Source organism: Medicago truncatula, chromosome 4 (genome assembly GCF_003473485.1).
Source record: "Medicago truncatula cultivar Jemalong A17 chromosome 4, MtrunA17r5.0-ANR, whole genome shotgun sequence".
Lineage (NCBI taxonomy): Eukaryota > Viridiplantae > Streptophyta > Magnoliopsida > Fabales > Fabaceae > Medicago > Medicago truncatula.
This window is the reverse complement of record NC_053045.1, coordinates 49,051,750-49,069,899: the sequence shown is the minus strand read 5'-3', so window position 1 is coordinate 49,069,899 and position 18,150 is coordinate 49,051,750. Positions and strand designations below refer to the sequence as shown.

General features: G+C 31.5%; 3 protein-coding genes and 1 non-coding gene across 4 annotated transcripts; 3 read left to right on the top strand and 1 right to left on the bottom strand.

Annotated features, from left to right (window-relative positions):
* Nucleotides 1-2,118: 2,118 nt before the first annotated feature.
* On the top strand, nucleotides 2,119-5,388 carry LOC25493587 (cationic amino acid transporter 6, chloroplastic). The gene is made up of 5 exons (XM_013602124.3): nucleotides 2,119-2,557; nucleotides 2,815-3,037; nucleotides 3,500-3,830; nucleotides 4,273-4,501; nucleotides 4,701-5,388. Exons 1-5 carry the CDS (start codon nucleotides 2,197-2,199, stop codon nucleotides 5,282-5,284), a joined length of 1,728 nt encoding a protein of 575 aa, XP_013457578.2. The 5' UTR covers nucleotides 2,119-2,196; the 3' UTR covers nucleotides 5,285-5,388.
* A 1,901-nt stretch (nucleotides 5,389-7,289) lies between these two features.
* Nucleotides 7,290-12,001, top strand: LOC25493586 (potassium transporter 5). Its single transcript, XM_013602123.3, has 9 exons — nucleotides 7,290-7,523; nucleotides 7,611-7,833; nucleotides 9,259-9,507; nucleotides 9,596-9,637; nucleotides 9,735-9,995; nucleotides 10,097-10,149; nucleotides 10,226-10,340; nucleotides 10,421-10,675; nucleotides 10,761-12,001. Exons 1-9 carry the CDS (start codon nucleotides 7,350-7,352, stop codon nucleotides 11,834-11,836), a joined length of 2,448 nt encoding a protein of 815 aa, XP_013457577.1. The 5' UTR covers nucleotides 7,290-7,349; the 3' UTR covers nucleotides 11,837-12,001.
* A 237-nt stretch (nucleotides 12,002-12,238) lies between these two features.
* Nucleotides 12,239-12,310, top strand: TRNAW-CCA (transfer RNA tryptophan (anticodon CCA)). The gene has a single exon. It is a non-coding gene; the product is annotated as a tRNA-Trp (tRNA).
* A 487-nt stretch (nucleotides 12,311-12,797) lies between these two features.
* On the bottom strand, nucleotides 12,798-16,277 carry LOC25493584 (serine/threonine-protein kinase SAPK3). Its single transcript, XM_013602122.3, has 9 exons — nucleotides 16,061-16,277; nucleotides 15,570-15,644; nucleotides 14,656-14,757; nucleotides 14,486-14,539; nucleotides 14,321-14,413; nucleotides 14,086-14,178; nucleotides 13,795-13,899; nucleotides 13,604-13,702; nucleotides 12,798-13,375 (listed from the first exon to the last, which is right to left on the bottom strand). Exons 1-9 carry the CDS (start codon nucleotides 16,181-16,183, stop codon nucleotides 13,106-13,108), a joined length of 1,014 nt encoding a protein of 337 aa, XP_013457576.1. The 5' UTR covers nucleotides 16,184-16,277; the 3' UTR covers nucleotides 12,798-13,105.
* Nucleotides 16,278-18,150: the final 1,873 nt, after the last annotated feature.

Sequence of the window (18,150 nt, the reverse complement as noted above, 5' to 3'; positions counted from 1 at the left end):
CTAGGCCACACAATACGTTTGTAAATTGAATATCCATCATTATTTAACTATTCAACCAATGCTACTTTTCAAATTATATATTTCGGAAATATCTCCAACAATCCTCCATTTTCAAAACATATCTAAATAAATTATTTCAAAAATCTCATGGTTTCAGATAATGATATCACATGATATTTATCAATTCTTAATAAGTTAAGTTGTCACCCATTTTCAAAAAGATTGGTAAGCAAACTTTAAATTAACTATTCATAAAACAAATGTTCATACTAATACATATTAGAACAAACGTTTTCCTTGTACATATAGAAATAATTTTGGTGGTTCATACATTTTGGTGAAATGATACACATAAGAGATGTAACTTTTCACGTACCATTTAATACATAATCATGAAAGAATATATCTATTAGGCAGTATCAAAAGCCACAAAGAAACACCTATTAGAACAAATCATACCTCTGTCTTTGCTTTATGTTCCAGGACTTCCATTATTTTGAAAATCCCTCACAACAAATGCAAATATAAAGTCAAATCAAAGACCTATACCTCTTAGAGTGTGTTTGGAAGAAGTAATTGAGAAATTTTAAAGAATTTAAAATTCTAAGCAATTTAAATGATTCAATTAAATTATTTTCATTTCTCAATACTTTTGTTTGGATGAGGGAATACAAAATTTCATTGTCATCATTTTTGGGCAACTTTTATAAATTTTATTTTTTTTGGGTCATTGAAAATTGAATTCAAGGGTCAATTCATAAATTTCAAAAAATTTGAGGGGTCAAAATATAATTTATGAAAACTTTGAGGGTCAAATTGCAATTTTTTGGAAATTTATTTGGGTCAATTTGAAAATTTTGGAAAATTTGAGGACCAAAATGCAAAATTTGAAAAACTATAACAAATAAGAAGTTTGAAATTCTTAACTTTTAGGTGCCATTTGAAATTCTCTAAATTTAGCTTAAACAAAATACTTCATAAATTTTCATCATTTTAAAAATTCTTTAAATTATTATCCAAACAATAGAATTCACCTAAAAGTATTTGAATTTCCTCAAAACATTACATTACCTCAAAGCTTCCCCATCCAAACACACTCTTAAGACTCAAATAGTGGGTTACTATTGGTTATTAGTGTAAAATAAATAAATTTAGCATGCTCCATTAGGTTCTTCAAATAAAGCATGAGTAAGGCATATTGATATGCTAACAGGACACATATTTCTTTCTTTCATCCTATGCATAAATTCTTTAATTATTAGCATAGTATTGATGTAGCAAGGTGAGAAAAATGAACTTATTGAAATTCATTATAGGCTCATATATGGGAGGGACTGTAAACTACTATTTATACAGAACGATTCCTAATAAGTAAAGGATTGTCAATTGTTTCCTTTTTCTATTTAATAGCATAGCATACATGCAACCTCCCATTTACAATTGTATAGTGGCCACTGTACTATGTGCTATTTTGTGCACAAGAATCAACTCCAACTATTCTTGAGTTTAGTGCAGAAATATTTTTTGGTGCTTTTGTGGATGCTAATGACATCTTTTCAGTGTTTAGTCTCTATGGAAAAATTTCAAAGATTATGTCACAGTCCATGTTCATATTTTGATATTCTTTTAAGCTATAATTCTTTTTAATAAATATTGAGCTTTTCCTACCATTACTTATTTTAATCACTCTTCTTATTTTTCAATTCAAGCTTTCTTTAAAAAAATCGTTGCAGTTCTTGATCTCTCAAACACTAGAAGCACAATCGTCTGCAACTAAATCTTAGTCGTTAAATTTAGATTCCACCTTGATCTAACCACTAATATTTGGTTACACCGACCACTCATCTTCAGATGATCCAGGTTCGTGGCTTTGAGTAAGATATCCTGATAGAAAGAGTTAAGATCCTCTTGATTTGATAAACGGAGATAATCATAGCACTAATAGAAAAAGTTAGGATTGATAATATTTAAAAACACCAAAGGGTATTTAGGTATTTTGAAAAGGGCAAGCTAGGGACATTAGATGGGGACCTCTTATTATATCAATAGTTAAAAAAAGAAAGAATAAAGCAATAATAATTCCCCCTCCAACTCTTATTTAAAACCTTCAATCCAACACCTCATTGAAGCCAAGAAACTAAGTGCTCATATATACAATAATTTCTATCTAGCATCCACATTACAACAACCAACAACATGACAACATTGTCAAATTATTTCTATTCACTCTCACAAACTCCACACAGACTTAGGAAAAGAATGCTAGCAACATGGACACCAGATCAAGAATTCAACCAAGTCAGGCAGAGGTCTGGTGCAGACATGAAAAGGAAACTTAATTGGTATGATCTTATAGCTCTTGGAGTTGGAGGAATGCTTGGTGTTGGTGTGTTTGTTACAACTGGTCCTGTTGCTCTTCATCAGTCTGGTCCTTCAGTCTTCATTTCCTATATCATAGCTGGAATATCAGCACTTTTATCTTCTTTGTGTTACACTGAATTTGCAGTTCAAGTTCCAGTTGCTGGAGGAGCTTTCAGTTATTTAAGATTAACATTTGGTATAAATAAAACACCTTTTATTAGTCTTCGTAAACTTGGCTCAGTTGGTAGGGACATTGCATAATATATGCAGGGGTTGGGGTTCGAACCACAGACACCCCACTTCTTCATATTTAAAATGTTTGAGCTCTAGCCACTAGGCTGCTACCAGACAAAAAAAACACTTTTTATTATATATCAGCACTTTTAGTATTGTTGTGTCAGTGTCGTATCGAGTGTCTGTCGTTATTTATTTCTTTTTTTACACATGATGCAGGAGAATTTTTGGGATATTTTGGTGGGGCAAATATACTAATGGAGTATGTTTTTTCAAATGCTGCTGTAGCTAGGAGTTTTACAGAATATTTGAGTTTTGCTTTTGGAGAAAATAATCCCAATGTATGGAGAGTAGAAGTTCATGGATTGCCAAAGGATTATAACATGTTGGATTTTCCAGCAGTAGCTCTCATTCTTCTCCTCACTCTTTGCTTGTGTCATAGGTTTGTTTCATTTATTGTTTCTGTTTCTTCAATCCTTTTCCTTCTGTTTTTTAGTTTGATACTGTATTAAGGTTTTAAACTGTGCTTATTACGCTGCAAGCATTTAATATTGATGCATAATGCGAAAAAATGTGGTTGACGCGGTTGAATTGCTGCTGTGATACCGTTGCAGAGACTTTAAAATCCTTTATATTGCAGTTGCAGACCATAATTTAAAACTATACTAATTAGCTTAATTGGGGATCCTTATTTCACTGGGTGGATATTTGAATATATTATCATATTATGTGACAACTAACATTGGTGTTTTTATAATGAAAGGATGGAATTAATGCTGAACCATTATTTACAATTTTGAATATTTAACTGGCTTTAGTGGATTTTGAAAATGATTCTTTCATTCCATTTTTTTAAACCAAATAAATAATTATATCATTCTTATTATTTGATGATTGATTTCAGTACAAAGGAAAGCTCCATATTGAACCTCATTATGACAGTGTTCCATGTGATTTTCTTTGGATTCATCATTGTGGCTGGTTATTACAATGGAAGTACCAAAAACTTGGTCAATCCAAAAGGGATAGCTCCTTATGGTGTTAGAGGTGTTCTTGATGGAGCAGCAATAGTGTACTTTAGTTATATAGGCTATGATTCAGCTTCAACCATGGCTGAGGAGGTCAAAGATCCTTATAAGAGCCTACCTATTGGAATTGTGGGTTCAGTTCTTATAACAACTTTACTTTATTGCCTAATGGCTCTGTCTTTGTGCATCATGGTTCCTTACAATAAGGTCAGTCATATATAGTTTAATATTGACAGTCAACAAATCACAATCTATCGCACATGCGACTTTAAAAATAGTCATGCTTAAAGTCAAGTATGCTTAATAATTTGACGAAAAAATCTATATGCTGACAGTGTATTTGAATTAAATACTTAAAGGTTTAGGGTTCGAACCCTGATAAGGAAGAAAAATACTAACATAACAATTAACATACTAACATCTGTCACTAAAAAAACTAAAAATTAGTTGAGCAATGAATTGGATACAAATATAAATTACTCCTACAATAAAAACTCTAAATTTTAGCTTCTAGTAAGAATTCCTTCTAGAGGTAAAGCAATTAAACATATAAAAATCAATTTTATGTGTATTAAAACACTTTTACACATATTATATTTGTTGTTTTGTAGTGATTATAAAGCTATATATTCTTTGAAATGGTTACTAGATATCAGATAAAGCATCATATTCAATGGCTTTCCTCAAAATTGGTTGGAGTTGGGCAAGCAACATTGTTGGAGCAGGTGCCAGTTTAGGTATAGTGGCTTCTCTTCTTGTTGCAATGTTAGGACAAGCCAGATACCTTTGTGTCATGGGAAGGGCAAGGCTTGTTCCATCTTGGTTAGCCAAAGTACATCCTTCAACAGGAACTCCATTGAATGCCACTATCTTTTTGGGTAAGCAAATTGTTTGTCATCAAATACTTTTGAAAATTTTCAGTTATGAATAAATCTTTTAAAACTTTTGGATTTTATTTTTGAGCTAATATTGTCTTCGAGGTTTTAGCGCAATCATAAAAGTTTGATTTTATAAAATATAGTTCAATTATATTCAGATATAGTTGTAAAATGACTATTGACTCTTTTATTGACGCAGGATTTTGCACTGCATCGATTGCGCTTTTCACAGAACTAGACATTATAATTGAATTGATCAGCATTGGCACGCTAATGGTGTTCTACATGGTAGCAAATGCTCTAATCTACCGTCGCTATGTAATCATCGGCCATACACCGCCTTTACACACACTGTTGTTCCTCTTTCTTCTCTCCCTCACTTCCTTATGCTTCTCCATAGTTTGGAAATTCAAACAGCAATGGTGGGGTCTCTTACTCTTTGGTGGCTTCATGATCACAATCACATCTCTTTTCCAACACATGGTGCCTTGTAACAACAACCTAGTACAACAAGAATATGCTCATTGTTGGTATGTGCCATTCATGCCATGGCCACCTTCAATGTCCATCTTTCTCAATGTTTTTCTCATGACTACGCTCAAAACACTCTCTTTCCAACGCTTTGCTATATGGTCATGTTTTATTACCATGTTTTATGTGCTTTATGGTGTTCACTCTACGTATCAAGCTGAGGAGATTGAGAATTTGGGTGGTGTTAATCAAGTGGTCCCAAATTTGAGTGTAACCAACTTACAAACTAAGGTGGAAATCCAAATGCATTAGTTATTAGTTGAAGCACATTGTTCTCCTACATAGACACTAAAATTGTACATATATATTGTGGGGTAGAATTGATGTTTTCTAAAGGAATGTTGTTTTTGTGATTATGCTATATGTCTTGTAAGGTTTTGGGTACGTATAAAAAATATACATGTTTGAAGACGATAACTTCTTAAACGAATCTTAACTACCTCAAGATATTAGTCTTCATAATTATATGTGAGGATTACATTGATTTTAAATAGGAAAATGAAATTTTCAGCCAAAGTTTCTTGAATGAAATTTTAATGCTACTAAATCCCAAGTTTGACCAAAACTTACACCCATGACTCCTTTATTTTCGACCAGAGCAAGTTTTTATTTGACGACGGGCAATTCACGGAGCTTTCGGGACAAAACTGCTCGCAATAAATAACAGTCCCCTTTTAAATAAGAAGCAAATTAATCAACCACCAATCATTCTTTAGTTGTATATCGAACCAACTCAAATATAAGGCATCACAAATCCTTGTTTAAGGCCATAACTAATACTAAAACTTAACTTCTAATAAGATATGAGATAATTTGTTAAAACTCAAGGATTATTTTTATAAATTGTTAATACTCAAACCCTTACAAATTATCTCATATCTTATGTTCCAGTAAGCATTTTTCTAAAGTTGAACAACGTGGGGGGACAAACTGCAGTTTACCTTCAATTTATGACAATCCCAACGTTTCTCAAAGTTTCTTAATCTATTCGGATTTTAAGATTCATGTGTTTATTTATAAAAGAGTTACGAAATTCGTAATAATATTTTATAACAACTTTTGAAACAACATATTTCATCTCTATTTTGATTCGGACAAAAACAATAAAAAGATAATTGTTTAAAAAATGATTCTAAAATAGTTGTAGAATTATCCGAATTTCAAAACTCAAACAAATCACATAGCTTTGAGGGCACTTTGAGAACCACGGGGGAGACATGAGAAACAGTCTCAATTTACCGAGTCTTTTGGAAAACACTGCCGTCGTCTTGTTATCATGGGTCAAGAGAAAAAGTAAGATTGGGTTAACTTAACAAAGATGTGTTTGGAATGATCTTTTAACTTATTTTTCTGCCACATAACAACCTTATTTATTACTGTTATCTCCAAGTGACTACCCATGATTCCTTCGGCTGCTTACTCTCACTGCATATAATATAAAGACAACAATAATGAATGTCTCTATCTCAATTCAATTCTACAAAATCAGAGTTTTGTCGTCAAAAGAAAATTGGTGCTCATTTTTCTATATTTAAGTTTAATTTAGACAATTTTTCTTTGTCCCCCGATTAAATCCCAAAAGATATAAAATATTGGACAGTATTTGTTCACTTTCTTTACACCTTTCAAATTACATACATCTTTACATATCGCATTTTTGTAACGTGCACTATTCACATGACTTACTTTGTTCATACTTTTTTTAACTAACAAAGTAATGCTATATATGTATAGCAAAACATATCTCATGAAACCTTCCCTAAACATGTATTTCAATTACATGCCATGTTTTTTACCCGATAATATAGTTCTCTTTATCAGTCAACTATGTGTTGCGTTTCATTTATTTTCTACTTCCGTATGTATTGCGTTTCATATTTTTCTACTGCTTTTTTCACCCCCTTTTGTCAATGCTATGCTCATCTAGCCGACGTGCTAACTAACCCCTTCAATATGAAAGTCATACTATATTCTACATCAGTGACGATGAAAACCAAAATAATTGAATCATTAAGTAATTAAATATTACATTTTCAACTAGATCATCCATAATTGATATAATGATAATACATAAAATGTAACTGGCATGGAAACTTTATATAGTCAACTTGAGACTTTGAGTGGTTTGGCGGGATTAGAATAAAAATAGTACAATTATTGATGATAGAATAATTTTAATTAATTAAATAATTTATAAAAAGTAGTACTATGAAGGACACCTAGATCTACCTTAATTTGTGACTATAAAAACCCATGCTAAAGTACAAGTTCAACACCTCTCCAGCACAAACACATTAAGCCATAAAAAGAAACACAAATGTTGGGAGGAGAAGCAGATCGAGTGAGCATAGAGGATGAGACAGAAACAACAAAGGAGATTACGGAGAAAAAGCTGAAAGATCGAAAGGTGTCATGGGCAAAACTACGTCGTGTAGACTCCCTCAATTTAGAAGCTGGAAGAGTTTCTATGAATGCAAACCACAATTCCAAGGTCTTCATGCATATATATTTCATATATAGTATTGTATGTAAGAATTAATATTTTCCTCTTGACAAATTAATTATATGTGACATGCAGGTGGGTTGGAGCGTGACATTGACTTTGGCATTTCAAAGCATAGGAATTGTATATGGTGATATTGGTACATCTCCACTTTATGTGTATGCAAGTACTTTCGCTAAAGGGATTAAAAACAACGATGACATTCTTGGAGTATTGTCTCTCATAATCTACACTATTGTGCTTATCCCCATGCTCAAATATGTTTTCATCGTCTTATGGGCTAATGACAATGGCAATGGTACGTAAAAATTATATATTTGACTCTTTTTCTGGATTGTCTAAGTGTCTAATATTTAAAGTGTATTTCATAAAAGTTGCTTAATTTTTCTATCATTGAAGTAAAATATGTTTGAGTTGTATTAGTATAAGTATGATTTCACGGTGTGAGAATTTAATAGTGGTTATAGAATCAAACTTGTGATTGAAGATGCTATAAGAGTTTGAAAATCAACCTGAATGAAGATTGAAACTCCAAAGATTAACCAAGTTTCGGTTCAACTAGCTAGTTGGACCCGATTCTAAAAACACCGTTTCATTTGAGTACAAAAGGAAAACTATCTGATTTATTAGCCTTGGTTTTAGAGTCAAATTTGTCCTTAAGTTTAGCCAGATCCAATCTTGATTTAATTATTATGCAGTAGTTTATTGTAATTATTCTGGATCATTATGGATAGTTTATTGTAATTATGTTGTCATCGACCAAGATTAATGCACACACATTAAAATAAACAACTGATACATACTAGTACTCCATGCATATGATGGAGTAACAAAGAAAAAACATTAATTATACCTTCGAGTTTTAATTTCTTTTATGAAAAATATTAACTTGTCCCTAATCTTGCACCAATGATAATAATTAAAATTAGGCAAATTCTATGGTACATCTAAAAATATTTTTTTTTTTTTTTTTAAAGATAAACCTTCCCAAGTTCCAAGGTAATACCAAAAAATAAAAACCTACCCTAGGTATTATTTTTAGGGAAACCTACCCTAGGTATGTTTCTCACAATTTGGGCGAATGGGACAAAACCTTTTTTTTTTTTTCATTTTAAATTCGAGAATTGTTTTTAATTTCCATAGGTGTTCAAGCGAAATAATGATATTTTTCAATTGTAACGTGTTAAATTCTTTTTATAATTTTAAATACTTGTCTACAATGGATCACTTATGATATATATATATATAAACATGAAGTAAATTAGTAACTTACACTTACTTAATATTATTAAAGAGTAAGTTAGAAATCAACACCCGCTTTTATAATTTTTATCAAATTATTTACATCCACTTTTTTTTTACAAAAAGTGAAAAATTATTTACACCGACCTTATTAGTTATTTACATTTACTTTAATCATTTCAAATATTGTTTTCTTAAAAGCTTGTCTTATGTGAAAATAAATAAAAAATACACAATATTGTGCAAAAAATAACTTTGACGTTATAAAAAATACACTATTATTAGTTGTCTATTATTTTTCTACGAAGTCTTTTTTCTTGTTAGAAGTACAAATATTAGCAGCGGATTTTGGTTTATCTTATGCAAAAGAAAAAAAAGATTCTAATACTGACTGTAGTTTAAAGATATTTTGATTTTAGAGCTTTGTAAATTAAATAATTTTGACAGTATAAAATGAAGTGATTATTTTGAATGTATGTAGGTGGAGCGTTTGCACTATACTCGTTGATATGTAGGCATATAAAGATGAGTTTGGCTCCCAATCAACAACCTGAAGACATGGAACTCTCTAATTACAAACTAGAAATACCATCTAGCCAGCAGAAAAGAGCCCATAAACTGAAACAAATGCTTGAGAATAGTCATTTTGCACGAATTATACTTTTACTTCTAGCTATAATGGGTACTGCCATGGTCATAGGAGATGGGATTCTCACTCCCTCCATTTCAGGTTGGTTATAAATAAATAGTTTAACAATTTAATACTTGAGTTGTATGTATGAGCTTTGATACAATCATAATATTTTTATTTTATGCAGTCCTTTCTGCTGTGAGCGGGATCAGTACATCATTGGGTCAAAGTATGTACTTGATTTAATTCTTTATTCTTTATTCTTGTTGTAAATGTTTTTATTCTTTAATGCATGAATGAGAATGCTTTGTGTCTTTGTTTTTCAGATGCTGTTGTGGGCATCACGGTAGCAATTTTGGTTGTCCTATTTTCTTTGCAACGATTTGGTACTGATAAAGTGGGAGTCTTATTTGCTCCAGTTATTTTAATATGGTTTATTTTTATTGGTGGTATTGGTCTCTACAATTTATTCAAATATGACATTGGAGTATTAAAAGCTTTTAATCCAAAATATATTGTTGATTACTTTAAACGAAATGGTAAGGAAGGTTGGTTATCACTAGGTGGAGTCTTTCTATGCATAACAGGTGAGTTATTCACTCTATAATATTAATTGATTAATCTTTTTAAGTTTGTATCTTTCTTTCTTTTTATTCTAATTAACTAAGATACATATGATCTTAATTAGGATCTGAGGCCATGTTTGCTGATTTGGGTCACTTTAGTGTACGAGCCATTCAAGTAAGTACAAAAATTATTTATTTATTTATATTGATCAACATTGTTTGTACATATTATAATAAAATTTTGTATGCAGATTAGCTTTTCTTTTGTTACATTTCCTGCAATATTGACGGCATATATTGGGCAAGCAGCATATCTAAGACAATTTCCTGACAAAGTGGGGAATACTTTCTATGAAAGTATACCAGGTAATTATTATTAATTAGTTGATTAATTTTTAAGAGAAATCATACCCACATTATTATTATTAAATGTGAATAACATGCAGATCCCTTGTATTGGCCAACATTTGTTGTGGCTATTGGTGCTGCCATTATAGCTAGTCAGGCAATGATTTCAGGAGCATTTTCCATTATATCACAAGCCCTTAGTTTAGGTTGTTTCCCTAGAGTCAAGGTTGTTCATACTTCAGCTAACCATGAAGGTCAAGTTTATATTCCAGAGATCAACTACATGTTCTTGATTGGATGTATTGTAGTTTGTGTTGCCTTCAAGACCACGGAAAATATTAGCCATGCTTATGGTAATTACTAATTATGTTTATAAATCTTTAATTTCTCAATCTTCTTTTTTATGAGTTTTAAATTCTTAGTAAAATCTTAATGCAGGGATTGCTGTTATTGGTGATATGTTGATCACAACAACACTAGTTTCACTTATAATGCTTGTTATATGGAAAAAGAGTTTATGGATGGTTAGCCTTTTCTTTTTTGTATTTGGTTTCATAGAGATTCTTTATTTCTCATCTCAAATAACCAAGTTTTCAAAAGGAGGATATTTTCCAATTGTACTAGCTATGTTCTTGACAATGGTTATGGGAATTTGGCATTACGTTCACAAAGAAAGATACATGTTTGAACTCAAAAACAAAGTCTCTACCGAGTATTTGAGGGAATTGGCAAACAGAACAGATGTACACAGAGTGCCTGGAATTGGACTTTTGTATTCCGAGCTTGTACAAGGAATTCCTCCAATATTTCCGCACTTTATAGCTAGCGTACCATCCATTCATTCAGTTGTTGTGTTCGTTTCTATCAAGACAATTCCGGTTAATAGAGTTGCTTTGGAAGAGAGGTTTTTGTTTCGGCAAGTGGAACCAAGAGAGTATAGAATATTTCGATGTGTTGCAAGACGCGGTTACAATGATGTGCTTGGGAATCCTGCGGAGTTTGAGTCACAATTAATACAAAATCTCAAGGAATTTATTCAACAACAGGATTTTATGCTTGAGGTTAATGAGGGTGCTGCTACAACTACAACAAGTGAACAATTAGTAGTATCTACTGCCATTAATGAAAATGATCAAATGCAAGATATATCAGGTAAAGAAGTGAAACCAAGGTCAAATAATTCTTCTGGTAGAATTATACCAAGTCATGGTGTATCATCAGATTCCATTAGATCATTGCCTGCAAGTGTGAGAAAATCATCAAATTTTTACGAACCTATCATCATCCAAGGACCTGAAGAGGAAATAAAATTTATAGATAAAGCAACAGAAAATGGTGTGGTATATATGATAGGTGAAGCAGAGGTAGTAGCTCACCCAAATTCTTCCATTTTGAATAAGATTGTTGTCAACTATGCTTATAGCTTCTTGCGCAAAAACTTTAGACAAGGAGAAGATTCTATAGCAATTCCCCGCAAGAGGCTTCTCAAGGTTGGGATGACATATGAAATATGAAACAAAGTGTGATATATATGTTGACCACTGTGTTATTTATGTGTGTTATATGCTAAATATGTATCTTGAGTTCAATTCTTCACCAATTCTTGTAATGTTTGAATCTTGGAGAAGTTAAACTCATTGCTCTAACATAAATAAAAAAAGCATATTGTGAATTAATTATATGTTGAGTACAAATTGATATTATATGATTGATGCTGGCTGAATTAGATAGAGATGTTGTGGGTCAGATTATGACTATTTCTGCCATTTTATCACTCTATAAAGCAAGAAAATATAGCAAGCAAGCATTTTACATCATGTCATGGTTAAGTTAAGAAAACATAGTTCGGTTTCTGTCAAAAATAAACACTTTAGCATTGCATTGTATATTATTATTTCTCTACCCTAACATCAATCGGATCCGTGGCGCAATGGTAGCGCGTCTGACTCCAGATCAGAAGGTTGCGTGTTCGATTCACGTCGGGTTCAAATCCCTCCGATTCATAATAATATTTTTTGTCAATTTTTCACATACGCCAAAATCATCACATCTCAATCTCTGACTATCTCAGCAACCCAAGTTTTCCACATTCAATTAATACAATTTATCTCTTAATTTAAGGCATGCTTGATGTTGGTGCCTTCATATCTTATAAAGTCCTACAAAATATCGTCACGTTTTTTGTCTTGTTAAGGACCAAATCAGATCTTATATCAATGTGAGTCTATGTGCTCTACATTGAAATCACGCACCATTTTGATAAGGAAAATTACTTCAGTAGTCCTATATGAATGAATGATTTAATGCTGAACTCTAATGCCAAAAAATAAATAAAATATGTTTATATATATATATTATTTTTAGTATTACTTTCATATTCAGTAACTCGTACATATCTACTAGCCGAGTTTATGAATCGATTTCATATAGGCAACACAAATTTGCCGATAATCTTGATTTTGACAACCTTGTATCTATTAAAATGATGTAACTTTTATGTCTGGAAAAAGTCAAGTGAATGTAGCAAATGTACATTTTTCATAAAACCAAAGTTTTGGAAGTGCTCATAAACTGTGTATCAAACCATTTTTCCTTTAGTTTGGGATTTACTGATCAATGAAAACCAGTTCAAGCCTTTTTATCAAATGTTATTCACACTCAAATAAACACAAACTCTATTTCAAACCTAGGTATAGTGTGTGCATCTTTAGAGCTGAATGTTGCAGTGTGGTAAATGTTGATAATAATGCAGATCTTGTCTAATAAACAATACAGCCATCCAATCAGACATTTTCATATTCACCACTGACATCAATTTCCTCGTCATCGTCCATGTTCATTGAACCGGTGCTAGCTTGACCAGTACCATCACCGACTTTAGATCCTTGTCCCGGTATCCTTGCCTCTTGTATGATCCTCATGATTTCTTCCACACTTTGGCTTGGTTGGTCCTTCTTTGTTTCCATATAACCTTTTCTTTCAGCTTCAATTATCTCTTTAGGCATATTCTTCAAAAACCAAGGATTCTGTTTGATCTCTGGGATGGTGACCCTCTTTAACAAGGATCAGAAATAATTAGTTCGAAAAACGAACATATATAATCTCATTATACAAGATCTAAGTCTTTTATTTATTTTAATTCTATCAGTTATGTTAGAGGAACTTCATTACTTTGGTTGATCAGTTAAAATATTTTTCATTCATAGTTCTTATATTTTAGGCTGTATGTATAATATAATTATGTTTGTATGCTTTTTATAGAATTGATAAATTATACATACCTTGGCAGGATCGGCAACAAAGATGCGAGACAGAAGATTTCTGCACTCTGCAGAAATGCGTACATAGTCGGGAATGGAGTATTGAACACCTATTATTCTCTACCAACCAGAGAGAATCAGAGTTAAAATTTCCTGGTATCATAAATTATTCATAATGGCATTTTTTAAGTTCAAGCTAAATAAGTACTCACCCCAATAGTCTTTCTGAAATTTCTAGGATCTTCTGGTTCTTCAAATGGATATGCACCAACTAGCATGACATAGAGTGTCACACCACAAGACCAAACATCTGCAATCTACACAAGAGCCAAAAACATTTACCGGTCGAAACTTTCGGATTAAAACGGTAAACCGTTTATTCGATCCGGGACTGTAATATTACTATGTGTCAATTGTTAAACCATGGCTGTTAATAGAAATAAAATGTGGCTTGACATGATTTTTTAGGCCCTCAAGAAAATGAGAGAGAAAATCTCAGGTACCTTTCCATCGTACTCCTTTCGTGACAGAACCTCGGGAGCAATGTATGCAGGAGTTCCAACTGTTGACTTTGGTTGAGAGTGCAGTATTGCAGACTGTAAAATGTGAAAATTAACAAATAGTCTTTTTTTTTTTTGAAGCAACAAGTAGTCAAATACTATTAACCATGGATATAGTATAAGATATCATAATATGACATATCTCCATAAAGGTTCATATAAGTGAAATAATATTAACCTTGGAGTAACCAAAGTCACAAATTTTAAGCCGAGGGGATGGATTTCCATCCAAGAGAGTGTTTTCCAATTTCAGATCTCTATGACAAATTTCCTGCAACACGAAGCGTAATATAAGACACGAATTTGTAATGAAGAACACAGCAATTTCTGTGTTTATGCATACCATTGAATGACAGTAGCTAACACCGGATATTAGCTGTTGGAAGAAATATCTTGCCTGAAATATAGGAAAATTGTCCACTTGGTAAGTTTCAATGTGAATAACGTATTCGTGTATACAAATTTTTCAAAAGGAAAAACAACAGTTCAATTCAAGCACATTAATTCTATAACCTCATCTTCACTAAATCGACCAGCGGAGCATATCCTCTCGAAGAGTTCACCACCAGAAGCATACTCCAAGACAATGGCTAGATGAGAAGGTGTCAGCAAGACCTGCAGAACAGATATCTCAATATTCATCATTCAATTATAACTTCTGAAAGCTCTGAATAGTACGAATTGGAATCGTGCTTCACCGATTCAATGTAAAAGAACAGTTCAACGAAACACAACATTACATGCAAGAAGTTATACTTATTCAGCAACTATTGTTTATTTTTGAAGGTACAATCTATATTAATGGGATAAGACTTAGTTGCTAACCTGCTTCTAGTTACTGTAATGCAGATATTTTCAAAGTAATGATATTGGCTTTGCACGATTTTGTTAAGAAATATTGCAAGATACGATGGTATGTAACATAAAATTTCGCGTATTATCAGCAGTAATTATCTCAATGCAAAGGAATATGACCTTCTTTCTTTCTTTCGGTAATAATGCACTGCACCATATAACTTATTGCACATTGTGATCCAATTTCGATTAGGAGTAATGTAAAGAAGCTAACTGAGAGAACTTTTGGAAAAACTGAGGCGCAAAAATTAATATCAACTTATGAAAGATGCTAGTAGCTGGAATATTCATGTTTATTGTAAGATCATTTTAACATTTTCTTTTCTACAAGAATTAGCAAAAGAAAATTATCCAAACTAACTTTATGTCAATGGTAATTACTCATTAGGGAACTACAAATTATACCTGGATTTCTTTATGAGTCGGTCACATTAAACTAGGAACAAGTCAAATCTCTTTCGAGATAAGTTTCAAGCATTTAATCATAAAGTAATGCAGAAAACCAAATACTACAGTCAAAATGCCCCTCCAAACCTAATGAAGAAACAGTTTAAGGAAGGAAAAACTGTTACCTCTTTGAATCTGATAATATTAGGATGCCTTAACGATCGGTGGTTAATTATCTCCCTTTGAACATTCTCATCAATCTGGCATCACAGCCACAAACTCACTTAGAACAAACACATATAAGAAAGAAGTTGAATGAAAAAAAAAATCCCTGATGTAAAATTTAAGCTTGATAGAGAAAGCAACAAAAAACTCACTCAATTCAATGAAAAAATTTGTGAATATCACTAAATTCCATTCCATTCAAAAGTACAATCTCCAAAATAGAATGCAAGAATATAACCATTTAACAATCTATAGCTAAAAATTATACTACTAAATAACAAAATTAACAAAATAATTCATTAATTAATTTCCAAATAAATTAACTATTTACCAAGAAACATTATATTCATATCAGCATCACAAATATTCAAGAAAAGTAACAAGATTACTCAAGAAAACAGCATTAGTGAAATTAAATTCATGGGCAGGGAAAAAAGAATGAAAATTTTACCTTTTTACCCCTCTCTATGTATTTGAGAGCAACAAGTTCCCCAGTATTTTTGTCTTTAGCCAACCTAGCAACACCAAAATTTCCAGAACCAAGTTCCTTCAATGGCTCATATCTTTCTTCCATGTCAACCCTCTTAACAAAAACTCTCTAAAACTGAAAACAAAGAACTAATGAGATAAAAAAGACAGAGACAAAGGACCCCATATAAAAAGACTATGTCTATAAAAATTATATATAATTCAAGGTGGCTGATATAATATAATGTAGATAATTAAAATTATTTTGGTTATGATAATGTTTTGTAATTTAATATGAAAATGACAGATACAAAGATAAAGAAAAGTTCAATGACATAATTAAAAGGGAATCAAAAGAGTTACAGTTAGAAGTGAAGGCTTACCTCAATAAAGTTATTTATGGTATGTTTTTAATGAGTTCCAAAGTTAGGAGTGGAATGTTATTGTATTGATGATAGGAGAAGTTGCTTTCATGAATATATTTTTAAATACAAAAAATGATGTATGGTGTATAGTATAGGAAGAAGGAGAGGTAATTATTGGATTGGACTTTGGAGGTTATTGCCGTGTATTAATGAAAGACTATATAGTTGGAATTTCATTTCTTTATTTTTGTGTCTGCTGTATTGAATTTGAATGTAGGTGAAGCCTCAAGTAAAATAACAACCTCAACGAGTTTTTTTAATCAGAGTTTGATTTTTGGGTGAAACCATTTTAATTGACTGTATTTAACTTGCGTGAAACCCCTTTTTTGAGAAATTGGAGGTTAACATAAAAGAAAAATAATAACAACTTTTTTAGATAGTTGATAGTGTGACTATGTTTAGTAACATAAATATGCATGCCGATTGCGCCTAAGTGCTAGATGACATATTACATGTGGCCTTCAATTTCCGGGGTCCAAATTCTTTCAAAATATATTGAATAGAAATGTTTAAGGATCCAAATTTTAATCAAATTTAAAATTTTGAACTAAATAAATTTCTTTACATAATATTAAAAAATTACACATTAGTGAAAAACAAAAGATCAACAAACTATGCCGCTAAGAGGCTAAATTCCTACATATATCATGTTTAAAGGTTCAAATTCTTACATATACCAATTTTAAGGGTCTAAATTCATGCATATACTAATTTCGACGCCCAAGTTTATTATTTAATACCAATTTGTCATCATTTTTATAATTTAAATTATTGAAAAAATATTACTCTACATACAACCATAACTTACCCAATTTAAATGTTTGTTTTTCTTGTACTTATCCCTCACTCATTAGTTTCTTTTCTGTTAAATTTTGCAACATTCTTCTCTTTTATTCTCGAAAAAATCATCAAGAGTGACACACATTAAATCGTTGTTCTAGTGAAATTGTTACTACTCTATATTGATCATTATCTATTTAATTTTGAAAGCATCAAAATACTTTGTTGTAATCTCATTGTTAAAGAGTTCCAAATTAGATGAGAGTCGACGATAACATATATTTATAAGGGACAAATCCTACAATTTCCCAAATCTAGGTATTAATTTTGAGCTGCCTCAACCATAAACTCAAATTTTAGGTATTGGAAATGAAACTTAGTTTACTCAGCTGCCTCAATCGTAAACTCAAATTTTAGGTATCTTGTAATGAAACTTAATGATAAAGATTTTCGTTCTTTTATTCTTTTAAAGTCTCCTATGGAAGCTACATATATGTTCAAAAACTTTAAATAGTGTTTAACAAAACCCTATAAGTAGTAAAATGTGTAAACTCGTAAGAGAAATAATCGTTATTAAACAATTCTACTACAATCATACAACCTTATTCGTTGTAAGCATGCACTATAAGCAAGTAACTTGGCATTGCAAAATAGAGGCCAAATCTAAACTATACAACTTATAATGATGTAACAATGGTTTCCCTTTAATTTCTTATATCGCAATATACACCATACACTGAGAGAAAGATACAGCTGAATATACCAAAAAACAAAGAAAGATACCACTAAAGAATTAAAATAATCTTGATTCTTGAATTTGAAATAAAATGATACACATGATCTTAACCAATTGGCCAGAAAAACATAG